Source organism: Melanaphis sacchari, unplaced genomic scaffold (assembly GCF_002803265.2).
Source record: "Melanaphis sacchari strain LSU unplaced genomic scaffold, SCAv2.0 Contig177_pilon_pilon, whole genome shotgun sequence".
Classification (NCBI taxonomy): Eukaryota; Metazoa; Arthropoda; class Insecta; order Hemiptera; family Aphididae; genus Melanaphis; species Melanaphis sacchari.
In genome coordinates this window covers 826,759-848,476 of record NW_020270834.1, presented here as the reverse complement: position 1 = coordinate 848,476, position 21,718 = coordinate 826,759, and the positions used below count along the sequence as shown (strand labels likewise).

Sequence of the window (21,718 nt, the reverse complement as noted above, 5' to 3'; positions counted from 1 at the left end):
GATTTGTTCATCACTGATAAAATTGTAAAGTGTGACGACTCATAATATTTTTTATTTGTAAATAGCCAACGTATTATATAATAACCTATCATGGTCTTACTAAATGTTCATTCATTTCAATTATTATATAAAAATCTTATCTCCTTTTTATTTATTTTTTGTACAATTTTTTTTTTTCTAACAATATTTTATGTATGTAAATGTATTTGTGGTTTGTATATATCTAGTGTATTAAACAATATAATTTATTATTTAATTACCAAACAAAGTGTTCGTTTATTATTATTATTATTATTATTATTATTAAGTTCTCCTTATATTAAAAAAAAAAAATATAAATTGAAAAAGTGCTCCTAGTTCTCAATGAATTTGTTGTATATAAACTTAAAATGTAAGGTTCCTCATAAAAATATATATTATACACAAAATATTGTTTATAAGTTTGGTATAATCAATTTCTAATTAAATTAACAAATAATTATTCAATTTATATATTTATTTTTTTATAAAGCACTGACACATTTTTTTTACAAAACTCAACAAATAAAATTACCAAAAAATCTTATTTGTGGAATGAGAAATGTTAAACAAACAAGATAATGTATTTCTAAATTTAATATTGAACCTTTTTATGTATGTTTATATCATAATATGTATTAAAATTGTGTTTAATTGGTAGGAGCTTTTTTTGGTTATTCTGGCTGTCTCCATGAAAGTGCCCTAGTTTCATCACATATCTGCAAAATAATTACCAATAGTGGATGTGTCACAATCAATACTAAGTAGGTACAGATCAAAGCTATATAACGCCCGACGACGCGTCGCCACGCTATATGATGGTATATAATATACTATATATATACAGTCTATATGCTGTAGTGTGTACGGTGTGGCGACGCGTCACCATGCGCAATCGACTGTGCGATTCTCTCCCACTCGATCCGGCGTTAAGCCATCTCAATCCAATTATATCATAATAAAAAAACAGCACAATATTAATTATTATTATAATTAGTTAGTTTTTATTATTGTTATTATTTATCATATCATTTATTTCTCAATCCAAGAGAACCTACCACCAGATACGGAACAACAATAGATGCTGTATTTATTAGATATCTTGATAATGTTATGTCCAATACTTTTGTAACATACTTCAGTTACCATCGACCAATTGCCACAGTATTATCGTCGTCAGAAGCAACATCGAATGTCACTATTACCGAAATCACTGATTAAACGAATTAAGTAGTCACGATTTGAAATAAATTCGTAAATGTTTGTATTTAATGAAAATAAATGTTTATTAAATAAACATTCATCATTATCTGAAAAAAAAAATCGTTATATTTTATTTTATTATTATGACATATTTAGTTCCTATGCAATCTGTTATTTTCTGCATATTACTATTACAAAATAATGTTGATGTTTCACATCTGCCAGGCGTCCCGTGACAGCTCAGGTTGTTGTATTAATTTTGTAAGTATTATAGTAAACCTATGTGTGCGCTTTGCCGGCACGTAACTGTGAAAAATACCTCGTGGGTGGGGGAGGGGGGTAAAATAATTTTTTTATGACAACCAAAACCTTGTATATTTGTATTGGACTTAAATCTTGGTTCTGAGTTTTCCACACAATTAGAAACATTAGATACTAATAGATCTTTTCTGCTTTAAAAATTCGTAACATATAGTTACATAACTTTTATATCACAATATTATAATTATTTTATCAATATAAATTATATAATTGAATGTATAATTAATACGGTAATTTTGATACATTCAGTTGATTCTACCACAAAACAATATAAAAAGACACTTAATCAGCTGGGTGATCTACTGTATCCCTACGGTATGAAGTATTGGATTTCAAAAGTTAAAACCGTATCCGTAATCTGACTAGACGTTGGTAATATGTATCCCTATTTATTACGATATTATAAAAACGGGAACAATTCATTGCCCGCGTGATTTTCGCGGGTCTTATGTAAACAAACATTGCTAGAAACGAGCAAATTTGAAATTGCAATAGTTTCATTTTTTTAATATTATTTACTGTTTTTTCAACAGTTTCAACTAATTTTAAACAATATATTGTTCAGTGATAATATTGATATTTTTTATTTAAGTGATAATGTATGCCGCGCCCCCTGGAGACTGTGTTCAAGGGCAATGTTGCCCGATTTGGTTAATATCAGACGACAGACAGTGTCTATACCAGAGGGTTGTAACTCTATAGGACAGAACTATCATAACGTAAAACTCGCAACGTATCATCCTAACAAAATTTCCAAATATTCCAGTCATAGGGAAACACTGCGCACCCCTCATTTTACTCAAGACCAGCTAATGGTGCTAATGACGCTACGGGCCACGATGCCCACGAGCGCCACGTTCATTTCTATTTTTAATGTTTTTATGCTCGTTCATAACAAGTTGATTTCAAAACAACTCCTTTAAACGATCCGTTTTACCGTTAAGCACTGTCTCGATACCGTCGGCTGTCAAACTAAACCCTAAACCGCGTGACACTATTTTTTTTCGATTACCATCCGTGTCGCGTTTATTACATCATCTTTCTTTACTCTATTTTATTTTTCCCGAAACCTTCTACGACCCTCCAAGTCAGATTGCGTAGGTTTGATTGTTGCTGTGTGGTACTCCCACAGAAAATTGGTATTCATCACCTACGCTCTCTGTGACAGTCGTCTACAATCTTATAAACGCGTTGGTTCGATTTCAAACATACCTTCTCATCGGTGTATGGTCATGGGATGTGACACTTTGCACGATAGCAAAAGTGTTCTCAGACATCCCTTCCTGAAGAACAATGAAATGTGTGATAAATGGGTTGAAAGAACTGGAAACATAAAGTTAGGTACATATGTTTGAAAGTATTTCAATAAATATAATTTTACCCTATCAACATATTTATTTTTTTTTTTAATGAAAAAACTTGAAAAAAGTGAATGGTAAATGGGAAATATAAAATTAAAAACAGTACATTCAATAATCGATAAATAATAATAATATCGATACACAAATATATCGATTTCTATCAACTATCGATAGTTTATGTTTTAGTTCGTAAGAAAGCCACGCGGAGCGATAGTATCAATGATCATATCAAATCGTTCTACAGGAGTCGCCTTTCTATTTAATCTCTATTCTATGGTCTATACCTCGGTACTGCTTTTCTGAATTATCATTTTTCGGACAAGTGCTTATCACTCAGTGATCTCGTCGTGATAATGTATTTCTTCTGATAAATAAAATGTTGATTTTTAGGCGCCTATTTAACGTTTTTGTTGTCTTTATCATAGTGGTAAGGTTTTTATATTTTTATACAGTAAATCAATTTATCGTTTCAAATTTTCTATGGTTGCACATCCATATTGCTGACTCGGTCGCTACGTTGTACATATGCTCCCTATTATATAATACATATAGCCAAAATACTGAAGTATATTGGTCATTGATGTAGAGGTATATGCTTTACTTAACTTGTCTACAAATAAATATTTATAAGTAATATTTAGCGTATTACAATTCTCTACATACTGTATTTTTCTAATGGCGGCCGTCAATAAACAGGTTTGTATTCATATTTATTAAAATTATTACCTTATAATAAATTACTTAATTTAAAAGGCCTATAATGATATACTAAAAAATTGACTTTAGGACTCTGCTGCAATGATTTTGATTACTTAACATGTTGACTTATATGGTTACAAGCCATATAAGTGGAGTCTTGATAGTCCAGATGAATTTAGACTGAGCCTCATTCAAATTAACGATTTTATCAAAGGATTTGAATTAACTTCATGATTTTGTCTTCGTTTTTCTTTTTTTCACCAACAGTAGATTTACTTATTCTGTACTTATCAGTAATTGCAGCATAATTATGACCATTTTCTATTAATTTAATTATTTAAACTTTTTTTTTTTAAGTCCAAAGTAACATGTCTACGAGGAACCATTGTATCTGTATGTACTTGTAACAAACTATAATTGTCTAATAAGATCACTTGTAAAAAAAAAGAAGCAAACATTTGACTATCAATTTATTATTGTTAATCATTTAAGGGACAGTAAGTAATGAAAAAGATGGAATTGTTACTATTTGTTTCATTGATTAATTAGAAACTGCCTACGTATAAATGGATTTTATATGGTGTCTAGAATTATCGGGGATCAGAGTTATCAATGCTCTACTATATAAAGAAAACTGTATTAGGTATAAAATAAAATATAAAGCACTTTAAAGTATCTCTACCTAGAGAGAACATTATTGTTGTGTTTTTGCTAATTGACAGTAGTAACTGGTTCAGAGCATTATTTCTCTTACTATGTTTAACATATATATATATATATATGGTATAGCGATAAAAGTTATTGACTGTTAGTGTACCATTATTGATTTGTTGATGAGGAAAGAATGCACTGAATTGTATGTGTTTTTTGGTTAGTCAGTAATATTATTTAGTAGGCCAAAGTATAGTGGTAAACATAGCATTATTATAATTACTTTGTCAATATATTTAAACTAGATAATTATTTAGATTGTTTTTAATATTTGTCTTAAGAGGTTATTATATCCGATTATATTCTCTTCGTTTTTTTAATGCTTACTATATCAAAATATATTTTCAGAAGTTCTAATTTTGAAGTTTTAGATTAAATATTAGAGTGAAATAACCTATTATCAAATTTGAAGATAGGAACATTATGTGTTTTTCCATTTGGATTTTTTTATGATATTTTAATTTTTAAGTGAGTTATGAGCCAGTAAAATATTAATATTTAAAAAGGTTCATAGTATACTTAAAAATGTAAGTATCATAAAAAAATAAGACGCGAGATCACAGATAATTTTTTTACCTTTAAATTAGTAAAATACGTATAGTTTTTATTAAAATATTGTATAATACCTTTAATTATAATATTCAAACAAAACCTATTGGTGCCCGACTAAAAGTTCAGCCAAATAGACGTCCTAACTAGGCCTTCAGGCCTACTCCTGAAGATAAGCACTTTATGCAAAAAAAAAAAAAAATTGAAAAAATAGTATATTTTTGTTGAAAATTGAATAAAAATTCATTGAATTTTAATGTGACAAATGTTGATTGATTGTTAGAAGAATATGGGTATTACATATTTGATAGTGTAAAATGTGTATATATTGTGGAATATATCGAGTAGTGAGAAGGAATTTATTCGAAGAAAGCTTGTAGGAATGAGAAGAAAGTAAGATTTAAATGTTTGACTTCAGACAGGATAAAATAAGTTTAAACATTTCTTATATAACATAAATATAAAAACGTTAGTTCCTATGTTTAATTTAAATTATATATAGCATTAATTATCTACATGTGTTTTTGTATATCTTATTGTTATTATTTATTTATTGTCATAATATTTTATGTCCTAGGAAGCAATAGTACTTGCAATTGATATAGGAAAAAGTTCCTTACAACTAGATTCAGATGGAAAAACATATTTTGAAAAAGCTAAATTTTGTGCTTCTATGATTTTAAAGAGAAAAGTAATTTATATCCTATATTATTATTATTATTTTTTATTATAATATATTTATTTTAATGTTAATATTATTTATTATGTTTTAGATATTTGCTGAAAGTAAAGATTATTTAGCATTAATATTATTTGGATCATCTCGTACAAATAACCATCTTTCATCCCAAGGATGTTATAATATAGAAATTGTTACTAACTTAGGTATAGTGACTTGGGATTTAGTTAAACATATTGACAGTTTATCTTCAGAAGATATAACACCTTCAGATTGGCTTAATGCTCTTGTTCTTGCTGCAGATATGTTGAAAAAGGAAACTGAGTATGTATTACAGTAATCCTCTATTGGACTCAAACAGGCTGGTCCCGATTTGCACATAAACTAATGCATAGAAACAAATGTCTAGTCTATTGGATTCACTACATATCACTACCTGGTTAATGTTATCTATATCTATTTTTAAAAGTGAATTTCCACATTTTTAATTTATTTTTTCTATTTTACTACAAATATTTGATGATAAATATAATTTCTTCAACTCAGATCAGACAGTATTAAAGTTTTTAAAAGTATTTTTCAGTTTTTAAAATCATTAAAAATTGTAGTTTTATCATTATTTATAGCATTTGGAATTTATAGAAGCTAATAAAGGCAAATTATGAACAGAAAATATAAAATATAGGAAAAAAAATTTTAAAAGTAATATTTAAATTATGATGGACAACTGGTTGTCATTTTCTTTTTTTATTTAACTGAAAAAATATCGCAAAATAAAATATTGCAAAATGTCAGTTATTTACAACAATTTTACTAGCAAATAAATAATAAATAAAGTTAGTGTTTCGCAAAATAGTGCAATAGAGATACAATATATATTTTACTATTTTCTTGAAATTAATTTTTATTTGCAACTATGACAACAATTACCTACATTAAATGGTATTGAGTTTTATATTCAATATTACTTAAAATATGTTTGTTAAGAAAGAAAAATAAAATTAGAAAATAATAAATTTGCATAGCATGTGTATGAAAATAAAATTTTTTCATTTTTTTTTCATTGTCCATCAACAAAATTTATTATGCACTTATCTCCTAAAAATTTATAAAATATGCAAAATATAATATATTATAAATTTTTAGTTGCATAAAAGCACCAGATTAGTTATGGGAAATACATCCAATTCGCCACAGGTGGATTGTTCTACCAGGCGTTGACATACATCAGGTAATGACTGATAGCTAAACACTTGATTGCCATTTTTGGAATGTACTTATTTATTTTCCACACACAAGTGTTGTTACCCAATGTATTATTCCGGTGATGACCAACTACTAGACACTCAAATTTGGCTTTCATAGATTGTTATTTACACGTTCAAAAAAACACCATTTGAGTATGGAACCACCAACGTAGCAAACGTCGTTATCACCGATTTTATCACGAGACTTAACTTCTAATTACTAGACTTTTCTAAGTATGGTTTTTCTCAAGTCCTGTCTCCGATTTAGGGTATTCACTAAGTTTTAGAATAAATAACTTAAAGAATGTTAACATTTATATTTTATCTCAACAATCAAATCAAAAATACTCTTTTTAGATTTACCGAGTTTACATAATAATTCAGTGTGGAGTTAATTTCTGTTTCAAAATCAACTTGGATTTTTGTTTCAAATTAATTTAAAACATAATTTTCATTAATAAATTGCAAGGTTAATTCAAATTATTTTATTGAATGCATTTAATAATAAATAAAAATTTTAACCATAACAAATTCTACAATGTTAATTTTTTTTTTAGCTATAAAAGTTATAGTTTTGGTTTATTATATCTTTGTATTTAATATTTATTTACTCTTTATTTCAATACCCATATTGTCACTCATATTTAAGCATGATAATTTTTTATTTTACAGAGAGAAAATATTTAAAGATCTCCAGATTGTTATGTTTTCAAATCTTGATACAGATATTTCTTTTAATAAAATAGATATAATTGCAAGCTGTATAAAAACGCAACATATTAATTTAACCATAATGTAAGTTCATTTAAATTTTAAAAATATGGTTCTAAAAAAATTACACATTTTAAATTGAAATCTAGTTATTTTATGTTTAAATTATACAACTATTTATTCATTATTTTAATTTTAAATACCATTTTTTTATTTAAATATTCTTTTAAATAGAAATAAAAGCAATGTGTATAAATGGGTTTAATTTTTTGCCATCACCTATTGCAGTACTTACAATGCATTGATATTTACTGTTAAGGCTAGTTTTGGTAAAAAATTGAATCTAGTTTGAATTTCCTGAAAAACATGTAATTATTTAATCAAATCCATTTTTTTGATATTTATTTTATTTTTTTTTTTTGTAATTCAATGATAACTGAAGATTTGAAATTTTTAATTAATGTTAATATTTTTATTTTCAATGAACATAAAAGTTTTTTCAATTTCATTTTTTTTATTGTATGATACAATTTTTATTATGAGTAAAAAATTTTGAAAATTTAATTCAATGCTCCTCTTAAGTTAATTTTGAAATATTCAAAAAAAATACATTGTCAGTTGTCACAATATTTTTTAAGAATATAAAACATTTTGCATTTACAGGCATTATTATTTTCTAAAAAAAAATAAACTTTTGAAAATATTGAAACATATTCATGAATATTATTCTTGATAATGTTATTGAGATTGGTAGATTCCTTATTTATACACGTTTATGTATTCAAATAATAATATATTTTTTTCTTATATTTCATAAAATAAAAATCAATGATATAATGTGTAATGAATACTGTTTACATAATGAGTTATCATTTATAGTTTAAAAGAAATGTTTTGATTTCAGAGGTAAAGACTTTGAAGATATATCACTTAATCCTGAGTTAGAAAAATTTATCATGAAAACTGAGGTAATACAATAATATTATATGTAGTGCACACATAAATATACACACACACACACACATGATATCATTACGATTCAGACTGACTTCCTATGAAATATTTTAAATACTATGAGTTATTTCTTTATTAGTGACTGAAAATATTATTCTTTATAATATTATCCTAGTTTATTAAGAATTATGTAAATTGTCTAAAGTATTGTTGACAATGTTAAAATATAACAGTTTTTTCAATGGATTTTACTATTGTTTTACAATTATAATATTCTTGGCAGAACTACAATGTAATGAAGTTTAGGGTTGACTGGTCTACATTGTGTGTATATGTTACAGTAAATGATGTTAAATGGAAATTAACGTTATTCACCAGTTATTAACTTTATTTACCAAATACACAGGTAATTATTGTTATAAACCGGATAATCGTGTTAATGACCAAATACACAGGTAATTGATGTTATAAATCAGATATGCGCATGAATCTCAAATACTACAATTTGAAAATTTATGTAGGTACCCAGGTATTTTAAAAAATAGAAAAATGCATTATTAATTTTTATTTATTTTTACAAGTTTTACTTCCATGACATTTAATATAACATAATTTTTCAGCCTCAAGGTAGGCACAATGCTTATTATTATTACAACTAGTCTTGCAATGACAATGCTAGTACCTTTGAGGGCCCGCAACCGAATTATTACTAGCTACTTTCCGCAGTGTCAACTGTCTGCCATCTACTAATTTTATCACATTGTCCATGTCTAATAAATTTTATTTGCAAACAGCTATTTCTTGGCATGTAAAATAGTGTTTAAGAAAACTATATTCTGTACTTATAAAATAATAAAACAAATTTTAATTTTAATAATATATTTTTTCATTAAGAATTAACTTGTAGAGTTTGTGTAAGTCATATTCAACTTGGTGACAACTGCTAGTATATTTCACATAGAATCACAAGCTCTATCAACGTTCGGTATAAATACACATACAGTATGCTTATTTCAAACTGAGGAAACTTTTCTTTAGAAAGTTTCATTATTTCCTCTCCTTGTTTTTCTAATTTTTTTTTTTTGAATTTTTACATGCAATACAAATATTTTCTTGAAAATCATCAAAAAAGTATTTAAAATAATTTTTAAATATTTATATTTTAGTTTTATTTGTGTTGTATTTAAAATTTAGAAATTTATCGTTAAATAATTAAAAAATATTTAAGTACCAAGTTCCAAATTTTTTTCTGCGATTTCTATGATTTAATTTCGAATTTTGTCTTCTTTGGTGATTGGTTCTTTGGTTATTTTTTTAAATCTTCTGCAATGACCTCTTTTATTTTATAATCAGATCAAAATTTCCCAAATCATACAGTTATTAATGTTATTAACTAGAAAATAACAATAATTCCCACATTCGTAGGTAAATAATGTTAATAACCGGAAAATAATGTTAATTTCCGATATAACATCATTTACCGTAACATATACATGTTTACACTGTTTACAGTCATTATTTTTCTTAACAACTTTCTTGTGTTATGTGTTCATATAACTTTATTTCAATTTAAAAAATTTAATCCATTTTAAAAAGACCAAACATATAAAAATAACTCTTTGTGAAGCAGTGGATTTAAATTTTAAATAATATCTAATTATATATTTTAAAAGTATACTCATAATTCCAAGGTAGTTGTCTCATGTGAAAATAAATTTAAATGATAACAAATTACTTAAATTAAATTTATATTTTTGTTTTAGAAATCAATAGCTTAATTAATCCTAATTTTCATTTTTTACATTTGGATTTTCTTGATGGTACCTAATTATTGTCATTACTAATAACTAAAGCACGGATTTTTATGCATTAAAAAGTATCGAAATATGCCATTAATATGCAGTAAAAATTGTGAAAATAAGAAAGATATGCAAGAAAATGTTTTTATTTATTTAAAATTTACATATTAAACAACTTATTATAATTAATTTCTTAAATACTTACGTGTAAATTTTGCTTTAATATGCAATATATTTTAAATTTTGTAAAAATATACAATCACTATTAAATATGCAAAAATATATATAAAAAAAAAAATCACTTTTACATTTAAATTATTATTGTTTGTGAAGATAACTGACAAAAATCCTAAAAAATGAAAAGGAAAACAATATGCGATTGCATAGAAATCAACACTACTAGTAACATATACTTATATAAATTATTGCCTTATTTATTAATCATAGAATTCATGGTTATAATTTATGATATATTTAATGTATAAGACTAAAAAATCTTTTTTAAAAAAATAATCTTGACCATTAATTTTGTAATTGTGTTATTCTTAGGCAACTGCTGTTAATTTTTATTCAGTTCTACATAAATTAAGTCATTATAAACAAAAAGAAGTAACTCCAAGAGCTTGGAATATCCCTTTGAGCTTTGGAAATGTTTTTAATATTAGAGTTTCCGGTTATAAAAAGGTAATAACTTAATTTGTGTGTATAAAATAATTTTGTTGATTAATATTTAGATAATAAACTTAGCAATAATTATTCAAATATTTAAATATCAATAATAGATAGATGAGACCGCTAAAAGTTTTAAGTGGTTATTATGTAAGAACTATGATACAGAAGATTCAATTACAGCAATGAAGAAACACACTGCATACTTTTATGTTGAAAATGGTGAACAAGTAGAAGTTGATCGTGAAGATATAATAGATGGATTTCGCTTTGGTGATACAATTATACCAGTCTCCAGTAAGTGCATCATGAAAACTATTCAAATTTAACTAAATTAGTTTATATGCATGTATAATATATATTTATATTTTTTATAGATTTAGATACAGATGTATATAGTTATAAATCTGGTCCAAGATGCTTGCAAGTATTAGGGTTTACAAAAGCTAAAAATATACAAAGATCATTTTTAATGGACGGAGGATCATATATTTTTAAACCTCACAAAGTAAATTAGTATATTGTTTATTATTTACTTTTCCTACTTTATTGAGTTTTTTTTAATTAAAAAAAAAAAAAACAAAAAAAAAAAACAGATAGTCATCAAAAAACTATTTGAAAACTACATATCATAAATATATATTATCTAAATTATGAGTAGAAAATTGTAATTATAAAAATTGTAATTTAATTTTTCCTGATTCTAAAAAAACTGTCAATAATTAATACAACTCAAACTAAAATATAGAAAAAATATATAATTTCTTTGCATTATAAATAAAAAGCTTGCTATTAATAAATATACTAAAATTAGAACTCTATTACAAATATTTTAAAGATATACTTTTAAATTAAAAAAAAAAAAAAAGAATGAGTAATCATCATTTGTCAACATAGTTTTGATGTTTAATAAATTATTATAACTAACTCATATTATGTTACACACAGAATGATAATTTTATCAATGAACATTTATCTTTTCAAAATCTATAAACGTTTTCAAAATTTTTTTTTAAATAATTTCCAGCTGTAATAAAGTAATATTTTTAATAATTATTACTTTTTTAAATGACATTATACATTTTTAATTTCATATTCCAAAGCAGAATATTTTTACTTAACTAACGTAACTTGTATAACTGTATTGTTTACAACAATAATCAATCTATTATATTTATTATTCAATGTAGGAAGATGTTGTTGCATTTAAAGTCATTTTTAATGCTATGGTTGAAAGAGAAGAGCTAATGATTATTAAAAAAATTTATTCAAATAATTGTTTGCCAAACATTGGTGTAATGTTTCCTCAAAGAGAAGATACTGAAAACGTGTGTATAATTTGATGTGAAATTATATTATAATTAAATTAATTATTTATTTAGATTGAACTTACACTTACTATTCTACATATATATTTATGCCATAATTTATGTATACATTTATTATTTTCTAGTAATTATTACAACATACATTATTGTTTTAGTATTTTGTGTGTGTTAATCTCCCATATGCTGAAGATGAGCATTTGTTTAAACTTCCTTCATTAAAATCATTTAAACCCAATTATGAAGAAAATAATGCTGTCAATAATCTTATAGATGCAATGGACTTAGATAATGATGGGTAAATTAAAATATTTTTAACTATAATTAATTTATTATTTTGTTTTATTGATTACTATTGTTTAAGAAATGAATTGTTCATGCCAGAAAATACACATGACCCTGGATTACAATATGTGTATGATTGCATTGCTCAAAAAGCCACTAATCAAAACAAATTAACAAAAAAAATTCCAGAGCATATCCAAACTTTACTAAATCCTCCTAAAGAAATTGTAGAAAAGACTAAACAACCTATAGATGAAATTATAAACATATTTTCACTTCAACCAGAAATTTATGAAAAGTATGTTATTAATATTAATTTTGAAAATTGAATCAACAAATTTTGAAAATAATATATTTATTATGTTTGTTTAATAGATGTTCAGTTGAGGATAATAATATTTTAGAATTTAATGGCGACGAAGAAGTAGACCTTTTGAAACAATGTGTAATTACAGCATTCAGCCCAATCAAAGATTTTAATACACTTTTAGAAAACGGATTAAATTCTGCAACAGGTATTTCTAATATTTTGTTTTAATTATAAATAATATAATATTTTATTTGTTTACATATTATGCAATTCAAAAAAGTTGTGAAGATTAAAATATAATGTTTTAAATAAGTGGTCTTGTATAAACAGTTTATACTATCAAGTAGCATTTTTTACATTATTCTATAAAAATATCTTACCATTTTTTTAAATCAATTTTTATTTATTATTGCAGTTTGTGAAAATATGAAACACATAACACTAGACCTAATAGAATCTAGTACAAGTATGGAAGACTTAGAGAAACCAGCATCAAATTTGAAAGTTTTAAGAGAATTTTATATAAATAATAATGATGTTAAGTCATATAACAATTTGATGTATCTTGTAAAAGACTCAGTTTTTTTATCTGGTAAAGAAGGAATGTGGTCACAATTTGTTGATAGTAAGTATTTTATAATTTTTGATAAATTAAATATTATAATATATATGATAAGATTCAATTAATATAGACTCTATACTAATAAAATTACTGACTTATTTTGAATATTTCTTAATTTTTCTTTTAGTTTTTATTTTAGTGGTGATCTTATGAAGATTTTTAACTGAGTTTACCAAAAAATAATACTTTTTGATGAAAATAAGTTTGTAATGATCAGAATTTATTTATGCTATGAATGATTTAAATACCTATCAATATTCTATATTACACAATACGATAATATTTACTGAATAAGCATCTTGATTAAAAATCAAACAAGTTACATTCTATACCTGATTAAATGACTATAATTTAATAAAATCTTATTACTAACAGTAAATACTTAATTAAATTTTAATCACAACATTTTAATTCTATTCATAAAAAGTAGTGTGTAGATTATCCACATAAATTGGAACCAAGGGGGTACGTATAATTAAACTATGATTAAAAATATACAATAAACATAAATTTAAATGTTTCATATAATGAAAATAAGTATATGTGTATCGTTAAAAGTATATAATATAAGTAATTCAAATTTAAAAATATAAAAAAATAAATATATTTATGATATAACAGATGTTATTTTGGATTGGTCCCGCTATTTAAATCAAAGATATTATCATGGAAGACAAAAATAACCCTTTATAAAGTACTAGTAAGACCTATAGCTTTGTATGCATGTGGGACGTGGGCCACTACAAAATCGGATGAACTAGAATTGGCCACCTTCGAGCGGAAGATATTAAGGAGAATCTATGGTCCAAAAACAAACAACGAAGGAGAATACAAAATAAGAACAAATCAGGAGATCCAATACCTATACGGAGAACCGAATATTAACGGAATTTTAAAAAGTAGTAGGCTGAGCTGGGCCGGACACGTGTGGAGATCAGAGGGGCCAATTGGACAGGTTACGAAATGGAAGCCAAATACAAAAAGGCCTAGAGGACGTCCTAGACAAAGATGGAAGGATAGAGTGGTCAAGGACCTGAGGGAACTTGGAATAGAGGATGGGGAAGAGCTGGCAAGAGACCGAGACAGGTGGAGGCAAGTGGTTGTTGCGGCAATGGGCCTGAATGGCCTGTAAACGCCTTAAAAAAAAAAAAAAAAAAATGGCACTGATAATTACGATTTAATGTATTTTACTAAAAACTAGTGTATTTTCATCATATACATATTTAATTATTGTTTATTACTCATTAAAAACAACTTATTATTTTTGTGTCTAACAATTTTTTTTTTATAAAATTTTGTTATCTTGAAATGTATTCTATTCATAATTGTTAATACTATGATTCATTTATTGTGGTAAATATAAATCTCATTACACCCATTTGGTTATTATGATATTGCATAAACACCGATAAGTCTTTGAATATATAACATATGATTTTTGCTAAGATTTCCAATTTTAAGTCATTAAACTAGTGTTTAACTACAACCAGTATCATTATAAAAACAACTACTGTATATCCTTTAAACATGTAAATTATATTAATGGTACTTAATCTATGGTATTTATTTATTATATTTCTCTTTTTTAATTAACATTATTAATACTAAACATATGTATATAATTTATAAAATAACTTAATTTATGTTTTTAACTGTACACATGGAATAAAATATCAATTTGTATTCAAGGTGGAATAGGACTTATTACGGACCAAGAGATAGAAATAAGTGATATTTCACAGGATTTATCTGAACAGTTTATGAAGCATGAAGTATTACAAGATATTGCAGCAGAGTTTGTTATTGATGATGATGATCCAGTAAGTTAATTTAATTTAATTAGTGTTTAAAATAATTACAAAATATCATTTACAGCCAAATTGATGTGCTATATATTTTAATATAGTTTTTATCTGATACTGAATGAAAAAATAAAAATAAAACCTTGCATTCATTTTTATAATATTAAGAATTTTTTTTATTCAAAATTTCAATGTTTACATAACATTGTATTATTTACTATGATAAAAAAATATTTATATTCATAAAAAATAAGAACTTAATCATTAAATTAATATTCTGAATTAATTCAAATAAATAAAAAAATATTTCTTTATGTAAAAATAAATATTAAAAAAAAAAATATGATACATATTTTGGTATATGTTCAATTTTGTAAGCTTGACACTTGTTACATAATGTTGGGTAAAACTATGATATCAAACAAATTTTTGAATATAATATTCTATAATACAAAAGCTATATAAATATCCACGACCTATATTGTAAATACATTAGAAACCTGGCTTTCAATTTTTAAATAACTATGATTATAAAACAATTAACCTTAATTTTTAAATAATAATAATTAATTAAAATTAGTTATAAATATCACTTTTAATAAAAAAAATAGTACACACATTTGTTGCGGACTCTAATGCGCTATAAGTTGAAAGATAGCGTATAAATAATTTTAACACAATTGATTGTACATGTAATTATAATTGAATAAGTCAAATAATATGTCTGGTCTGCGTCATGTTGTTGAATTTGTTTAATAGTTGTTGTATTCATGTATACATATAATTACAATATTATATTACATATATGTAATAATCACAACAAACTACACATTTACAATTATTGGGATCATAGCAAGGTATTCTAATTAATATTAAGTTTGATTTTTTTTTTTTTTTTTTGTTTCAGCTTAAAGAATTTTTGTAAATGGAAACAAGTATAATTGTATTTATATTATGTATTTTTTACTTATGAATAATACAGATAAGATTATTATTAATTAAATGTGATTCATGTTATTATTATAATTTTTTTTTTTTAATGAAAATGATGAAATAATACTACTTATTAATGTACAATTCAATATAATATATCATTTATAAATATTAAAATGTGTGTTGTAACTAATAATTATTTATTACAAAATATTTATGTTTTTAATTTCAAAATTGTTTAATTTTAATTTACAAAGACTTGTAATGCGTTGCACACTTGTACGTTATTTTAAAAGTTTTTTTTTCTAAAAATGTGATGCCATACAACTTTTTACTTTTAAAATTGATTTAGTGCAACTATTTTAATTAATTTATTAAATTTTATTATTATAGTATTTTAATGAGATAATAAATGATTTAAAATGTATAATTATATCATCAAAATTAATTTACAGAAATACCTAAAGAAATTTATTTTTGTTAGTTAATTAGTGCATAGCTTATAAGTAGAGTTAGGATGTTGATAACTTTTGTATTTTTTTCTTTTAATTCTATACATTGCTCTAAGCTAAAAATTTGTTTCATGTTCCCTTGATTCAGAATATTCTAGTTTTATTTAGAATTTTTAAACCAATGGAGTCTTCTTGCACTTTCTTTACTACTGATTCTAGGGCAATATTGAAGAGTGTGTGGGGTAATGCATCTCCTTGTTTCAGACCAGTTTTTACTGAAAAATCTTCTGACATTTTAAGTTAAATTTTACTTTAAATCTAAAATTTTGAACATACATCTTCTCTAATCTCATTAGTTTTGTTGGTATTCTAAGTTCAATTATCACCCACCAAAGACTACTTCTCTTGATAGAGTCATGGGCTTATTTTAAGTCTACAAATAGTAAATATATAATATAAACTAATAAACTTTATACAACCTTATGAAATGACAAATCTTTTTTAATATCACTTGACCTGGTACAATTTAAACTACTACAAAAATGTACCATTTTAGTAAAGAGTCTTTTTATTGAAGAGTTAAGACCTCAAAGTTAAATAAAAAATTATAATATTATTAAATATTGGTAAACAATCATAATATTATGTAATGTATAATAGAAAAAAATAGCAAAACCATTCTTATCTGCTGTCTTTTTCTAACATGCTATCTCGATTATATTTACATTGGTCTTAAGGCTGGTAAGTATTCCAATTATCATATATAGTTCAATTGTTTCTGTCTACTATACATTTAAATGATAAAAATATGATGTTTAAAAAATGTGAAATAAATTAAAATAAACTTTATAAAATTCATTCATATTTAACAATTTTAAAATATAATTTTCAAAAGTATTTTAATACTAACAAAGCTATTGAAATTGGTGAATAAATGATAACATTTAAAAGTAGATGTACTTTGAAACAATACATGTCAAAAAAAGCTTATACAAAGTTGCAGATAAAGATTAGATACATTCCACCATAATATACACTGTAATAAATTGCTTACTGTTTGTATACACGTCATAACATCAGCTAGGTTACTTTCTGTAGGCACATGATGCCACTGTGACTAGTTAGTATTATCTAGAATTTGAGCAACTCGGTTAGAAAAACAATTATACTATTAATTATATAATTGTATTATACAAATAGTACTATTAATCCAGGCGATTACAACAATACAATCTGACTTAAGTACATCACCTTTCTTTACATTAATGTTTAATTTTCCAAACTCATAAATGAATTCTGTGATAAATTCACTAAATAATACTGCACCATAAAGTTCTAGATGCGGTATTGCAACTGGATGAATCGGAGCTATTCGAAATTTTGACACATATAGTGACATTTGAATTTTACTGTTTTCACTCTGAGTCACTGTGTAGACACATGTACCTTATTGCCTCTTGTGAGGCATCACAGAAACCGTAGGGTTGAATTGATGATCAGCTGTTAGACAATGCTCGGCGAGGAATGACCAACTTATCAAATGCATTCAATGACAAATAAAAGGTTTCCCAATGTTGTTGCATTTCTTCAGACATCTTAGTGTCCCACTCAATTTTTAATGTCTGTAATTGTTGGATAAATATTTTCCCAGAAATTAAGATCAGTGTAATGAATCCAAATAGATCATAAAATCTATTGATGTCCAATAATAATGTGCGTTTTGTCATATTTATACTAATGTGAAATAAAAACAATTTGTGGTTGATTGCTACATTATCCCTAATGTATTAACTGCATCGTTTTCACCAATTTGTAATACATGATTGGGATCACTATCAATACTTGACAACTTGTTTAGGATTTCTGTTAAACCTGTACACCACTTTCTCAATGGCATACAGCCACTATTCAGAGTATTTGAAATATCCTTGAACAACTAAAAACATTCTTCTGTGGTCTCAGCACCAGTGAATAGATCATCAACATAAAAATCGTCCCTAACTCTTTAAACATGTTCACTGGGAGCTGTAGACACTTATTCAAACAGACAACAGGTCGACAAATAGGGAATTGACTTTGTTCCATAGATGATTGTACGAAGATTGTATTCCTTTAACGATTCTGTAGGGCTTAAACGATAACAAATCTTTTGTAACTTACAATCCTCTGAAGCTACTAATATTTATCAATACATCTTTTCAACATCGGCAGTTGATGCTATTTAAAATATGGAAGACTGAACTATAGGTCATCTTTTTATGATATTGTTAACCAATAAACCTCAGCTGGTTGGAGCCGATCTATCAAAAATTACTCTTAATTCAGTGCTAATACTCTTTTCCTTGGTGATGGCATGGTAAGGTAATTAATATGTATGTCAGATTTAACATTGTTGATCAGTTTCACATAATTCATTTTTAGATATTTCCGACATGAACTTTTGTGGTAAGCATAAATCCCTTGTCTTTGCATAAACGTTTTTCTAAATTATAGAATCACTGTTGTGCCATGTAACTAGATTCACCGAGAATGTTAAGTTGAATATTCATTGGAAGTCTGACGACGAATCGCCCTGAATCATTTCTAGAATGTGTGTTTATGAAATGTTGTTCAGTTTTATTTTTTTCAATTGTAAGGGAATTTGATTTACTTACAAATAATGATAACTGAATTAATTAATTTTTCATGAGTACAATTGCAAGTTGACAACTTAGAATGTTTAACGTCATTACTTATTACCTTTCCACTGAGAATCCAACCGAGTGTAGTATTATGGAACATTAAACTCTGAAATTTCAACCTTTTCTCCATTAAAAAGTGTATAGAATGTTTTTGCACCCAAGTAATATGTCTATTTTTCCTGGTGTATCATTACTTGGATCAGCTAATTGTTCGTTTACAAACTCTAGAATTTTAGATTGATTTAAATGTATTGGTTGAGATGGTATGTCATTAGAAATAGATGAACGCAAATGCAGTTCTAATGTGACACTGTAATGCTCAAACAAGAGTACATAACTACTGGTTGCAATCTTTGTTCATTGAACTTCATGGAGTTATTACCAACTATTGGCAAATAACATTTTATTTTTGACAATCCGAGATGTTGAACACAAGCATCAGTAATAAAATTAACTAGTGACCCAGAGACTAATAAAGCTCTACAGGGCTGAAAATTTCCTGCTTCATCCTTAATATATAAAATAGTTGTAGCCAACATAACCATGGTTCCTGATACGTGCATTGTCTGTACCATACCTTTGATTGCACACAAAACAGTGCTCATATTTACAATATGCTTAGCCTCACTAACAGACTTGTCATTTTCAAGACTTTATTCTAAATGCAATTTTGAGTTGTGGTGTTGAACATATTTTGGACAACTTGGGAACCTGCAAGCACATGCTTGATGATTGAAATATAGACAATTGAAACATGAACGATTTTTTAAGGCAAATTCTCGACAGTCTACTACTGTTAAATCATTGAATCCCTTACAAGAATATAATTTATGGAATTCATTGCAGAAAGGACATTTATGTACTGTAGTTGATTTGTCTGTAGGTTTAGTGAAGATTAACTTTTTTTATTGAAATTTAACACTGGATTTGACAAAAGGTTTTTATACTCGTTACGCCAACATTAACTTCTCCGGCCTCATAGACAGAACAATCTGATAAACAGGAATGTTTTAATTTCTTCATATTTGGGTAAATTTTTTTTTTATACTGAAAATGCCATTCTCCAACTATTGCACTAACCGCACGGTTACAAATTTAAGTCACCAGCCAAGCGCCTCAGCTTTCAATTAGTTGACTTAATGCCTGTAATGCATTAATATTTGATGCAACATAATGATGAAGTGTTTGTAACTCAGTAGCTGATGCTATTGAAACCCTTGGAGTATCAAATAATGCTCTTATATATGATTGAATTATTGCACTTTTGTTTTTATACTGTGATATTAACGCATCATAAGGCTGTTGAAAATTTTCGTTTGTGGTTGGTATGGATTTAACAATATTACTAGTCCGCCCTTCCAAGCAAGACTTAAGATAGTGAAAAAGTTGAACTGGTATTAAGTCTTGGTTATTGTGAAACATTGCATTGAAAGAATCAATGATTTATATATGTAGGTATTTTATAAGTGTAGTATCTATGTATAGACATAATTAAAATTTATTGATAAAATATTTTAACTGGCACTGACCATTTAGAAGTTTTGATTAATTTTGGTAGTCACTAATTTTATTATATTAATTATCTATAATTATAATTATTAATCCTTTGTGTAATCCAAGTTTCATTTTCAGGATCGGTAAGATATTAAATGATTTAAAAATAATCTTGACTTTAAATGACACATATGATACTGATGTCCTGTACAGTAATTATACTGAAACTTTTCATGGTCTTTTAGATTATATATACTTTACAAATCAATATCTCGAACTTATTCAGGTAAAAGATATTATGCAAAAATATTTTATCGAGACTGTATAAATTTTTATTTATAGGTGTTATCCATGCCATCACATGATGATGTTATTCAATATGGTGGAATTCCAAGTTTATTATTTCCTTCGGATCATTTAGCTTTAATTGCAGACTTCAAAATAAAATAATATATAAATTTTATTATGATATTTTCTTCTTGTATTTTTAAATAATGTTTTATATTGTATTAATATTTTTATAACCATTAATTCTGTGTAGTATTTATTATAGTGTTACAATACTGGTATAATTTAAGTAAATTTTAAAGATACAATTTTTCCTATTTTGCATAATTTAGTTTCTGTATGTTGTACAGATAGAGTTTGGATTTATATAAAAATTTATATTTAATTATTATTTGATCAGGAATAAATGTAAATTTAAATAGATAGATATTAATTGTTTAAGACAATATTTAAACAAATCAACTCATACATTAAAAATATTATTTTCTATAACTGTAATAGTAATTTTATTTTAGCATTATTCAGAAACATAAAAAAAACAATTTTGTGTGAATGTGATTGTCCTTGTTTGTGTGAAGCTATAAAAAGAAAAACGTACGTAACTG

The 21,718-nt window shown here is 25.6% G+C and overlaps 2 protein-coding genes across 3 annotated transcripts; both read left to right on the top strand.

Moving 5' to 3' along the window:
- The first annotated feature begins 3,270 nt into the window (after nt 1-3,270).
- LOC112592471 (X-ray repair cross-complementing protein 5-like) lies at nt 3,271-16,210 on the top strand. 2 transcript variants are annotated; one of them, XM_025336531.1, is made up of 15 exons: nt 3,273-3,599; nt 5,440-5,553; nt 5,636-5,865; nt 7,461-7,583; nt 8,404-8,467; nt 10,802-10,936; nt 11,035-11,218; nt 11,299-11,429; nt 12,112-12,249; nt 12,405-12,544; nt 12,611-12,829; nt 12,907-13,046; nt 13,257-13,466; nt 15,153-15,283; nt 16,173-16,210. In XM_025336531.1, the coding sequence occupies exons 1-15, from the start codon at nt 3,579-3,581 to the stop codon at nt 16,188-16,190; spliced, it is 1,998 nt and encodes a 665-aa protein (XP_025192316.1). In that variant the 5' UTR covers nt 3,273-3,578; the 3' UTR covers nt 16,191-16,210. The 2 variants fall into 2 exon arrangements, with proteins under 2 accessions (XP_025192317.1, XP_025192316.1); XM_025336532.1 differs by lacking the exons at nt 15,153-15,283; nt 16,173-16,210 and adding an exon at nt 14,085-14,668 and having other exon boundaries at nt 3,271-3,599.
- Nucleotides 16,211-20,085: 3,875 nt separating this feature from the next.
- LOC112592477 (2',5'-phosphodiesterase 12-like) lies at nt 20,086-21,288 on the top strand. Its single transcript, XM_025336539.1, has 3 exons — nt 20,086-20,102; nt 20,964-21,111; nt 21,168-21,288. The coding sequence occupies exons 1-3, from the start codon at nt 20,086-20,088 to the stop codon at nt 21,273-21,275; spliced, it is 273 nt and encodes a 90-aa protein (XP_025192324.1). The 3' UTR covers nt 21,276-21,288.
- The last annotated feature ends 430 nt before the right edge of the window (nt 21,289-21,718 follow it).